At 43.4% G+C, this 12,620-nt stretch overlaps 1 protein-coding gene across 4 annotated transcripts in view; it reads left to right on the top strand.

Moving 5' to 3' along the window:
* The window catches only part of LOC137420833 (serine/threonine-protein kinase LATS1-like), a 44,697-nt gene that overhangs the window by 14,266 nt on the left and 17,811 nt on the right, over positions 1-12,620 (top strand). For 3 of the 4 annotated variants that reach the window (XM_068106261.2, XM_068106262.2, XM_078772260.1), the window contains exons 3-7: positions 1,679-1,717; positions 4,859-5,949; positions 6,333-6,476; positions 10,621-10,785; positions 12,163-12,436. In XM_068106261.2, the coding sequence (XP_067962362.1) occupies positions 1,679-1,717; positions 4,859-5,949; positions 6,333-6,476; positions 10,621-10,785; positions 12,163-12,436 (1,713 nt within the window). The remainder of the gene's footprint in view (positions 1-1,678; positions 1,718-4,858; positions 5,950-6,332; positions 6,477-10,620; positions 10,786-12,162; positions 12,437-12,620) is intronic. The other variant, XM_078772259.1, reaches the window with a different exon arrangement.

Raw genomic sequence — 12,620 nt, 5'->3', positions numbered from 1 at the left:
AGAACTTTACTTTATAAAAAAATTTTTTTATTTTTTATTATAAAGTAAAGTTCTTTTATAAAGTAAAGTATATAATTATAAAGTAAAGTCATTTACTTTGTTAGAAGCAAAATTGTAGCTGGTGAAAGGGATCTTAATTTAGGTGGTTTTCCAGACAAATAATCTATTAACCAATTATTGAAAATGAATTTTATTATCATCTTCTCTTCCTCTTTTCTTTATGAGGGGTGAGGTCCAATGGCAACACGCTTCTGCTCTGCTTTGACCACGATACTCCTTCACTCTCCACTGTCTTCAACCTACACTCTCCACTCTCCAACCACCACCACCTTACTCATATCCCTCTTCACACAATCCTCCCATCTCAGCCTCTTTTCCTCCTACCTTGCTTTCCTCGTGGTCTACCTCTTTTCCTCCTACCTTGCTCCCTTAACCTATCTGCTCTCTTTGCCATTCTCTCTTCCCACATCCTCACCACGTGACCAGCCCATCTCAGCCAGCGTTGCACCAATCTCCTCCCTCAGTCCATCCATCCATATTTTGGAGTCAAGAGGTCAAAGGCCATTCATTGGTCTTAAGTAAAAAAAAAATTGTTACTGCGATAATTTAAGAACGGCTAAAGGAATCTAAGTCAAACTTGGTAGAAGTATATATATATAATGATGTAATAATAATGTGGCATATCAGTCGAGGTCGCGACGTCGAAGTTTAATTGGTTTTAAGATTTGATAGAATTTCTCCTCCATTGGACGTTGTGGAGATGTACTGGGTAAGGTTGAAACTCAGGAGCACTCGTTTATGTCAACGTTTGTGATTTGTTCTACAATTGTCCTTTGTGATGTAGGTTTATGTACTTGTGATGTCAATTGTAGGTAAATGTACCTGTGATACACAACAACAACCTGTGATGATGTGTGGAAACCACGTTTCTACTCCTTTTTGTTCCTAAGAGAGAGAACATCAGTTTTTGGTCTCTTACTGATGCTCCACTCATGACATCTCTGTTAAAGGATCTGTTCTTAGTTATGCCAAACGTTTTGTTACAAAAGCCTATGTCCCTGCCTTCCTCATCCTTGACATTTTTGAGTTATTATTGTAAAGCTGTGTAATTGAACAAGCGACCTTAATTTTTCAATTTGTGTACAATTGCAGCAAAAGCTCATGACTTCTAATTCTGCCTTCACTCGTATCGAAGCCGTTTCCAAAATGGCACCTTCGTACGATGAAGCATTTCCTTTTTAGACCAGTCAGCCCAAAAGACACGACTGAGTTACACATCGAGACGACACTTTGGAGAAATCTCACTAAAAATGCAGATCTTACCTGCTGTACGTGGCCAATATATTGCATTGTATGTTGGGCTTAAATATGTCGTAGATCACAAATTTAATGCATTTTTTGGAAACGCATGAAAATTAGTTTCCATCCAGATGGAGGCAATTTAATTGATTTATTTCATTTATATTCTCTGAGATTGCCTTTTGTTCCCTAGGCTGTGAAGAAAAGGTACAACTCATATATATTTGAGATTGAAACAGATGGTGAAGCTGGTGTATTTAAAAAGTGAGAAAATGAAGGGGTGAATTTATCGTTAAAATCTCTCTAATCATTTTGACAATAGCATGGGGGGAAAGCTATGAGTTTGACAGAGCTAATTATCCACTTTTTCACAACTTAGGGAGGAAGGCAAGCTTTCAAGACAGAGAAATGGCTATCGGTAAGTGGACTTTAAATTTGCATAGGTACAGTAGAATTTCGATAAGACAGTGGAACATGGGGCATGTTTCATGGGCCAGTTTTCTTTACTGTTAGTAGTAATAATGTGGTAGCAATTTATTTTAGTATCGATATATTTTAATTTTTCCACTTGTCTGAGGTTCATGTCTTCTCAGGGCAATATACGCAGCAAGACGTGCGTGTGTGCCCAGGCCATATAGTAAACCACCTTTAGAGGCCATTTTTCCCCGCAAGCCGGGGTTGGCCTTTTTCGGGCACCGTGGTTGTTGTTGTTTTTTTGGTCCCCTTTTTGAAGCAATGTTTTACGGCCGGATGCCCTTCCTGACGCCAACCCTTTTTGCCGCCTTTAACGACAAACAGGGAATTACCAGTGAACTGGTACTCAATTAGCCGACCTCGGAAGGATGACAGGCTGAGTCAACCCCCCCTGGCGTTAATTCAGCAATCGACCGGGATTCGAACCCAGGATCCTAGGATCTTAAGCCGGCACCCTAGCCGCTAGCCCAACACCAGGGTTATAGTGCAGCAGCCCAACACCAGCCCAACACCAGCCCAACACCACCAGGCCATATAGTGCAGCAGATAAACACAAAAATTGTGCATTTTATGAGAAAAGCATGAAATTATTAACATAGTTAGTGCATACCATAAGGTTTATTTTCAGATGTGGAGGGAAGTCAGATTTGACCTCTGAGAACCGTACAGAGGTCAAATCCAAAATGGCCGCCAGTCCACCGAGTCTAATGTTCAAACGCGCTTAATTTTGGAACCAAATAGTGTAGAAAAACATTATAGGTGTCATTTCCAACTAAATTGGGGATGTCCAGAGGTGAATGATGCTTTCAATGAACTCCTAGGCATGCCAAGTGAGGTCAGTGAAGGCTCAATGTTACTGCTAGAGCGATTTGTGGTGCTGATGTATGATAGAACCAGTGAGAGCACGGAAGTGAATGATGCCAGGAAACAGCTCTTCACACAGAAGTGTAGAACTCTAGAGAACATTCCTCCAACCCAGGCAACACTCAAGCAGCACATCAAGTGCACTTGCTACCAGGCCAACTGTTGTAACCAGGCATTGGTCATGGATCCAGAGATGCCAGACCCACCTGACTGGGGCTGGACAAAGTAGACAACTGGGTGGCAGCCTCTTTGGACCACTCTTCCTGAAGCATCAAAATCGTGCCATGAATTGATCGACTGTGGCTGCAAGAAAGGGTACATTGGATGCTGCAAGTGTGCCAAAGCTGCATTCAAGTGCACTGCACTGTGCTTCTGTTCTGGAGACTGTTAGATTTTGATCATTACCAATTTTCATCATTGCACTTGATTTAATGTAAGCTTTGGTGGACATACTTGGTTAACTTCAGTTATTTTTTCAGAGGTTATTGCATCATTCCTTGCAGTGTAAACACTTTTTTTTTTAGCATTTCTGGTCTTTGGGTGTTCTGTACCTATCCCTGTACCTGAAAAAATAAAGTTTTAAAAGTTCAAATGAACTTTTTCCAATAGTAGTTCCAACTGCAGTATCATAAAAATAGATATTTAACGTAATTTGACCTTGACCGTGACCTAAATGCATGTCCTTGAGTTCTGGCGATCTCAAAAGTATCACCAAATGAATGGGCATCCCCAATTTAGTTGGAAATGACACCTATAAGCGCGTTTGAACATTAGACCCGGTGGACTGGTGGCCATTTTGGATTTGACCTCTCACGGTCCTCAGAGGTCAAATCTGACTTCCCTCCACATCTGAAAATAAACCTTATGGTATATGCTAACTATGCTAGAAATTTCATGCTTTTCTCAAAAAATGCACAATTTGTTAAAATTTGAGAGCTTATCCGCTGTACTAATAACCTTTTTACCATTTGATCTTTTGTCATCACATTTTCATCAAACCTTTATTATGAGAATATGGAGAAAATAATTTTACAATTGGGTCAAAATGTGAAAGGACAAAGTCATAGTGACTATAAATAGCCATTATTAGCCCACCCGCAGCATGTCAAGCACGAGAAGAACTGTTTTTTACCTTCGCAAAAGCGGAAGGTTATGTTTTGATCGCTGTGTATTTATTTGTATGTCTGTGTGTGTGTGTGTGTGTGTGTGTATGTTATTCGCATAACTCAAAAAGTATTCAACCGAATTGCATGAAATTTGGTGGGATGATTGGTTATTATACGGGACACATTTGATTAGATTTTGGGAGCAATCGGGTCAAAGGTCAAGGTCAAGGTCACGAAAAGGTCAAAATCGTATTTTTACCATAGCGCGGTCAATTTTTATCCAATTGGCATGCAACTAATGCCAAAATGTTCAGAATTCAATGCCCGATCTTGTTTGTCATAACTCGGTCAATTCTTATCCGATTTGCATGAAATCAGCACCAAACTGTTCACTGTTCTGTTCCCTACACTCCCATGCCAAGTACAGAACAGTAGCTGCGGCGAAGGTATGCGCTCTACCGAGTGCCCGTTCTAGTTTAATATTGCTTCTGTTTCTTTCTTTATTTACCATTGAGTTTCAGTATGTCTGTCCATGCCTTAACATTTTTACTTATTGTGAGTTTATCATCAAATATTCATCTAACCTTTATTATGAGAATATGGAGAACACAAATGAATAAAATGTACAATGTTTTTTTTAACTGTAGTTTTCATAAAGTTTAGTTTGAGTTCAAAGCGAACGTAGACCGGCTTTGCATTTTGAGAAGCTTTCTTGTTCCATTTTGTTTTCGACATGCTACTGTCATTTGTGCTTGTTCATGGTATTTTTCCTCCGTGCTTCAAAAATGGGTTCGTAAGATGAGAAGAAGCATACCATGACAGCTTGGTGTGTCGAAGGAAACATGCCGCTGTCGACAACGTCAGCTCGTCAAAGTGGGGTGCTTCTTAACCTAGCTCCATTGTCTTTGTGGATATGGGCCGATTGAAGAGACTTAATGTATTTGGTGTTTATGCTTAATAGGCCTTCATATGAATGCCTTCTTTTAGATTTTGAATCTTCTTTCTTGTTATCATCCTTTATCATTCAATTGCATACTCTTTCTCGCCATCTCTTTTTCCTTTGCTAGTTATCCCTCACTTTTACTTTCTTTTTTTTTCTCTACTTTCTAATTTAGAACCCAGTGACTGGATCTCCAACCCATCTTATGCACGTGGACTTCGTAGCTTCACCCCTCCTCCCACTGCTGCTCCTCATGGTGTCCCCGGACCACTGGCCTCGTCATCATTTCAGCAAGTACCACGTCGTTATGGCAGCCAGCAAAATCTTGTTCCAACTGCGGAGGAGCTTGTTGGTCGGCAAGCACAGGGTCATGCACTGGCTTTTCCACCTTCTTGCTGGGCGCTTACCCCTGGACAAGTCTCTGTTGCTCGTTCAAAACCTCCATTTCGGTCCAATTCTTTCAATGCCATTGCCCGACCAGGAGCTTATGGCAATTCGGAAGGTATTGGAACACTAACATCAGTCAGAAATCCAAATCCATCTTCTGGCTTAGCCGTAACACCTGCACCTTATCTTTGCCCTGCTGTAAGTACACCAGTCCAAAAACCATCCCCACAAACGGCAGTTGCTCCAACAAGGCCAGGTTTTCGTGGAGCTGAGCGAAAAATACCAACTCCTGACTCTCAATCTTTAACACCACCTTCACCCCCTGCTTCGTCACCTTTGGATCCTCGGATAAGGCCACCGCCACCCCCATACCCGGGGAGAGAAAGGGACGGAGCTGGAAAGACAGTAAAATTATCCCCAAAGCCTGTGAGGCGGAGAGGAATCGAAGAAGTCCAAGGTGACAGTGGTGGAACTTGGGAGAGGATAGGAGAGTTTGGGAGGGAAACGGAACTTGAGGAGGATGTTGGAAGAATTGTGAACGAAATGGCAAGTGATGGATGGGGACCTGACCTGGATAGAAAAACGAGAGAGGGAAAATATGAATCTGAGATGAAGAATGATGACAATGTCATGGTAGGAACAGAAGGATGGGCAGCCGGTGGGGATGTTGGACAAGAGAGATTGAGAGCTGGAGTACAGCAAGGAGAAGCAACGAATGAGAAGTTGAGAGTTGGATCAGCAAGGTCTGTTGAGGAAAGAAGAGTTAAATTTTCACCAAGAGCATATCGGTTCTACATGGAACAGCATGTGGAGAATATCCTGAAGAACCGAGAGCAACGTGAGAGCCGGCGAGCCCAGCTTGAAGAAGAGATGGAGAAGGTGAGAGTGAAGAAGAAGGTCGTAGAGTCCAATCTATTGATTATCTGGAAATGGGTTGTGTGTGTGAAGTGTTTTGTAAGTTGAGGGATGTCCTAACTCTGTTCATGAGGAAAGGTCAAGTAAGATTGTGTTGGTAAGTCTAATGTTGGAACGGGAGGTAAAGGCGATAAAGAAAATGGATCGTCTAAATTTAACTTTAATTTGGTGGTCATTTTAGAGGAGTAATAATTAATGTGCTGCTTGTTTCAGAATTGTGGGGAGGTGGAAGTAAATATGCAATGAATGTCAGGAACAGACTGAAAGCTACAGATAATAACTGACTTGCCATGTGAGTTAATGTGTGAGAAAGAAGAATGACATTTTAACCGAAGCACAAATTGCAGGTGTCCCTTCCACCAGAGGCCCAACAACAAATGAGAAGGATGCTAAGCCAGAAAGAATCTAATTACATACGCTTACGAAGAGCAAAGATGGACCAGTCAATGTTTCGCAGAATACACAGCCTCGGTGTGGGGGCATTTGGAGAGGTTGGTCTCATTCATCTGTTGTCTTGTGTTTGATGTCATTTACATGGCTGAATCTTTAATTGCTTGTATTTCTGTGTTTGAGTCACCTGTTCCTTCCTCTTCATCTTCTTCTTCAACACCAGCCACAATTATTCTCAACTTATTGGGGGGGGTGGGGGGGGAAGTCTCAATAGTGTGAGATTTGTCAGGATTGAAAGACATGTTCCACTTGTTTGACCAGTCTGTGATTTTGTCCAGGTCTGCAGAGAGTGCCTCCTCCTTCAGGGGGGAGTTGCAAGGCTGCAGACTCCCGATCTGAGGGATGAGGAATGGAGCGGCTAGAGTGGAGTCATCAGCAAAGAGATCGAGAGGATTTTCTAGAGTCAGAGATCATTGATGAAGACTAGAAATAGCACAGGGCCCAGAATACTACCTTGGGGAACTCCAGCCAGAACAGGAAAGGGAGATGAGAGAAATCTATTCAGGGCCACATGTTGACTATGACCAGAGAGGAAGTCTGCAAGCCATGCGAGGATATTTCCATGGATACCATAGGAGGAGAGTTTGGTGAGCAGAGCTGGGTGCCAGACCGTATTGAAGTCACGTGATATGTCAAGGGAGACAGCTCTGATTTCCTGTTTGGCATTGAGGACCTCCATCCATTGTTGAGACAGAAGCAACTGGCACGGTCAGTTGAGCAGAAGCAACATGTCCAGAGTAGAATGACCTGGTCTGAATCCAAATTGATGATCGGAGATCAAGCCATTGGAGAAGAGGAAGGATTTGATATCCGAAGCAATGATGGATTCCATGACTTTGCTGATAATTGGGAGCAGGCTGATTGGTCTGTAGTTGCAAGGATCTGTTTTTGCACCTTTTTTGTGTAAAGCGGTAATGTTTGCTGATTTCCAAGATGCTGGCAGATGACCTTGAGCAAAAGAGAGGGTGAAAAGAACAGAGAGAGGGTGAGATAGAGCGGCAGAGCAGGATTTTAGGACCCGTGGGCTGATGCTGTCTGGTCCAGTTGCAGAATCGGAGTCGAGGTTTGACAAAAAACTTCTCCACCTTGTCAGGAGAGAAGGACACAGAGTCCAGGAGCAGTTGGGTTTGACTGGGTAAGGTGGGAACAGAGAGATGGGTTTGGGACACAAGATTTTGAGGCAAACACAGAGTTGAGGCATTCGGCTTTGTCACGTGCGGTGTCAACTGTGTAGCCATTTGAGGTAAGGGAGGGGATGGAAGGGGAACAAACACCAGAAACGGATTTGACCAGATGCCACCAGGATTTGGAGGAAGGAGACAGGTTTGAGAGTTCAATGTTGAGTGTGGAGAGATAGCGCTTCCTGGCACTCCTGAGGGTAGACACACACTTGTTCCGAGCTTGGTGGAAGTAACTGAGATTGCCTTCAGTTGGATTTGCCTTCCAAGAGGCAAAGGCAAGTTGTTTCAGGGCAACTGCCTCACCACAAAACTCAGTGTACCAAGGACGGGAGGAAGGGTAAGACAACTGAAGATGAGATGGTATAAATCTGTGCATGAGAGAGAGCAGTTTGCTTTTGAAGAATTCCCAGGAAGAATTGATGTCAGAGGCAGTGGAGATAAGAGACCAGTCCAGATGATTGATGGCTGCTTGCAGACCGTGCCAGTCAGCCTGAGTGAAATGCCAGACTCGTCGGCGCTGAGGAGGCTCTCTGAGAATGGCCAGAGAGATGTCCACTTTGATAAGCACATGATCAGAAGAACCGATTGGAGCAGAAGAAGAGCAACAGACATTTGCAGGGACGTTTGTCATAACCAAGTCCAGAAGAGAAGATACTCCATTGACTGGGATCTGGGCCGGGAAATTGACAGATTGTGTCAGCCCCAATGAGTCGCAGAAGTCCTTTTCTGAGGTGCCATGGCTGGTGAGAGAGGAACTCACACCCAGCCAGCTGGCATGATGACAGTTGAAGTCGCCACATATGAGGAAGAGAGAGTTTGGATGAGTTGATAGAAGTTGGTCCATGTTGTCAGACAGCGAAATGTAAATGGAGTCATCACTATTTGGAGGACGGTACAGAACACATATGAACAAAAGGTGGGAGCGGAGAGGAAGCTGTAGCCAGAGGTACTCCTGAGAGTGGGGTGGAGAGAGGGCAGTGCAAGGAGAGTGAGGAAGAGAGTTTTTGATAAAGATGGCTACCCCACCACCAGGAGGAGGCTCAGGTCTATTATACCGGAGGAGGGAGTAACCAGGAAGAGATATTAAGGAACCAGAGACATCTTGAAGGAGGAAAGTTTCTGTTTAGCAGATCAAGTCTGGATTGTCAGAAGCAACCTGAATGGAGAGATCAATCAGGTTTGTGCGAAGGCCCCGGATGTTTGAGGTCCATACCGTTAACGAGGAGAGAGGGGGAGCATCGGGTGCAGGACAAGGGAGGGGAGGGGTAGGGTCAGATGAAGCATGAGAGGGGAGGTAGGGAGAGCAGTTGATAGTGTGTCAGAGATTACAGAAGAGTTACAAGAAAGGGAAGGATGAGGAGGACGAAAAGATTGATGGTGATGGGATGAGGCACAGTGAGGGGTTGTTTGAGGGGGGGCAGAGGAAAGTAGAAGGTTGGGGGAGGTGGAGGTATGAGATAGAAGGGAGACGAAGTTGGGAGGTGGCAGCTTTGAGGAGGAGGAGGGGGGAGAAATGGAGAGGGATGGTAGGGGGGGAGATTTGAAGGGAAGGGGTTGGGGGTGAGTTCTGAAGGGGAGGGGTGAGGGGGGATTTTAGGAGGGGAGGGGCAAGGGGGGAGATTTGGAGGGGAGGGGCAAGGGGGGAGTTTAGAAAGTGGATGATTAATGAAAGACCAACATTTATAACAAATTGGGTTTATTGTGATTTTCAAGTTAGCGATCCGTTTAAGAACGATAGAGGAGGGGTGGAATGAAGGCGAGTTTTGAGCATGTAGTGAGGAAGAAATGTAAGAGATTGAATTTTTTTTTGAAGTGGAATGAGTTGAAGAGGAAATAGAAAAGAGCCTTTTAAATGGGAAGAAAAACAGCGTGTTGTAATATACCACTGAATAAAACACTGCAGGGGAAAGTTTAAACATATTTAAACAGAACCGTGAAGGACAATCTGCTATTCACAAAAATACCAACGGGGAGAGCGCCTCGAGGGACAACCACGAGTCTCTTGAACAGGGCAAAAGGTGGAAGGCAAGGAGATAATGGGGGTGGGGCGACACAGCGCACGTGGACAGAAGCACACGATGACTTAACTTGCAACTAAAGTTAGGGCAGGAATTTTGAATTTTTCTGGTGCCGGAAATGACTCACCTACTCTTCGTGAAGTCCACCGTGGCCTTCAACCACCATTTAACATACCACCAACTAATGCGATCAGACGAGACGCCCATTTATCGTCCATCCGAGGAACGGCACACATTGATGAACCACCCTGCCTGTGAAACACCAGGAGACAGTTTATAGTTGGGTCGGGATTCAAACCCAGGCTAGACAGCTTAGAGGTGAGCGAGTTTGCGCTACTTTCGATTTTAAAATGTATTTTATTGTTTGTTTGGAATTTCAAATTACGTTGGAAATTTATAAAAGTAAATGATGTTTACATTCAACGTTGACTTGTATCTTTTCATTATTAAATATTATTCCAAAAAATGCCGAGCATTTTTTCACCAAGCACACCCAATGCTGGTTATGAAGAGATTTGTAGTGACCCTGCAGTTCTAGGCACGTGATCACCTTCTGCCTTACTTGATGACATGAAACCGCACTTTGCTAAATACAGTGTGAGATCTTTAATTTCCCTGTGTCGGAGTGGCGACCCTTACAGGATTGTAACCCTAGCCAAAGAAACTGATTTGGGAAAACCAATGCTCTGTATGGATCTTTTTATGTTCACAAGTTTATGCTGGCATGTGGTGCAGCTGACATGATACTCCTTCCTTAAAGAACAACAAACCAAAAATAGCTTCCTCTGTGATGTATGAACACCCCACCCTTGAAGCAATAGAACCATAGATTGTAGTCGGATCCTATTCCGTCAGCAAGTTTGATCACATTTGAGAGGTGGAATTTGCATTCGAGGTCAAATCGGTCACAGGAAATATGAGTGGCATTGTTGTTTTTTAATAGGAGGAGAGAAACATATTGTTGGGCCATTGGCTTTTGTCTGCAGGTTTGCCTTGTACGCAAGTTAGACACAGGTGCTCTGTATGCCATGAAGACCTTGAGGAAGAAAGATGTTCTCAGAAGGAACCAAGTGGCTCACGTAAAAGCTGAAAGGGATATTCTCGCAGAGGCAGACAATGACTGGGTCGTTCGTCTGCACTATTCCTTCCAGGTAAGTGTGTTTGACTTTAATGTAAACAGATTTGTTTTCTGAAAAAACAAGTCCACCTTGATGTTCATTATTTCGATCTCTGTTCATGTTCTATTCTCCTACTACTTTGATCTAAGACTCATGGAGGAGATTGTACATACATCACATGGAGGACAAATACATTTATAGACCTCAATGTATTTTTACAGAAAGGCCTGGTGTTGGCTTAGCGGTTAGGGTGCCGGCTTGGGATCCTAGGATTCTGGGTTCAAATCCCGGTCGATCGCTGAATTAACACCAGGGGGGTTGACTCAGCCCGTCATCCTTCCGAGGTCGGCAAATTGAGTACCAGTTCACTGATAATTCCCTGTGTGTCGCAAGAGGCGACCAACAGGGTTGGCGGCAGGAAGGGCATCCGGCCATAAAACATTGCTTCAAAAAGGGGACCACGGTGCCCGAAAAAGGCCAACCCCTGCTCTCCAGGGAAAAAATGGCCTCTAATGGTGGTTCAATGTATTTTTACAGAAATCGCAAAGACATTGGTGGATGATGGGCGAACACACTTGGTTTATGCGATTTGAACCCGAGTTCCCTGCATTATGATCCAGGGGCTGAGATATTGATGGACCACTTTGCACGTTGATTTGCTTTTTTGGTGAACTTTCTGGATTTCTGCCAGGATAATCCTTGCATACAATATTTGTATTCTCCAAATAAAATAAAATATAATCTTGCATACAAAACATGACAGGTTTATATAAAATGGGAATGATTGTAAATGTATTGTTGGAAAAATGATACGTAAATCAAATGGCAACAGTTAATAATTAATTAATGATGTACAAAAATCGTTTTAAAACCTTAAAAGTCAGACAAATTAGGTGGTGGTGGTGGTGGCAGGTTTCCAAGGAATCTCCAGTTTGTGATATGAACATGGGGTGTCACAGCATCATGAGGCAAATTTTCTTCGTTCGTATTCAGCATAAGGCTGTGGGGTAGCATCATTGGCTGAGGGTGCGGCTGTGCCACTGATGCAATTCCCCCAGCTGGTTAGGGCAGGAATTTGGACATGGTGCTGGTGATAACTCACCTACTCTTTGCGAAAGACAGTGGGATAATAAACATCCACTAACTAATTTGCTTTCAAAACAACTTTTTTGTGACCTCTCCACTCCTTCTCGTGCCCCACTCCCCCCAATCTCCCTCTCCAACCCCCTCTCGTGCCCCAGCCATCCCTAACCCCGCAACTTTTTTCCTTTCTCTTAATTTATTTGCTGTCCCCTCTCCCCTTATTCCATCCTATGCTTTACTTTCCCCCTTTGCTTTGTTTTTGGTTTTTCTTGTTGAAAAGACCTTTCTTTTACTGTGGCTTTTTTTGTTTACTTACCTCCTTCACAGGACAGAGATAACCTATATTTTGTCATGGACTATATCCCTGGTGGTGACCTTATGTCACTGTTGATTCGTCTTGGTGTCTTTCCGGAGAACTTGGCTCGTTTCTATGTGGCCGAATTGACACTCGCTGTGTCCAGTGTGCATCGTATGGGATTCATTCATCGTGATGTGAAACCCGACAATGTCCTCATTGATCGTGATGGCCATATCAAACTTACAGATTTCGGCCTCTGCACTGGCTTTCGCTGGACACATGACTCTAAGTACTACCAAAATGGTCAGTAATGTTAAAGTTTTCATTGTGGGCTGCGTTTATTTATTTATTTTTGGATTATGAATAACTACATTTGAGTCTGAGAGTTTGCTCTATACTATACAACAAAGCAATTTATTTACATTAATTGTAGAATTTGGATGATTTGCAGAAATGCTTTGCTTGATGCGTTTCCTGATTTTGTCCA

This window comes from Myxine glutinosa, chromosome 2, assembly GCF_964187855.1.
Source record: "Myxine glutinosa chromosome 2, kmMyxGlut1.1, whole genome shotgun sequence".
Classification (NCBI taxonomy): domain Eukaryota; kingdom Metazoa; phylum Chordata; class Myxini; order Myxiniformes; family Myxinidae; genus Myxine; species Myxine glutinosa.
Note: the sequence above shows the minus strand (reverse complement) of the source record. Positions and strands in the feature narration are given on the sequence as shown.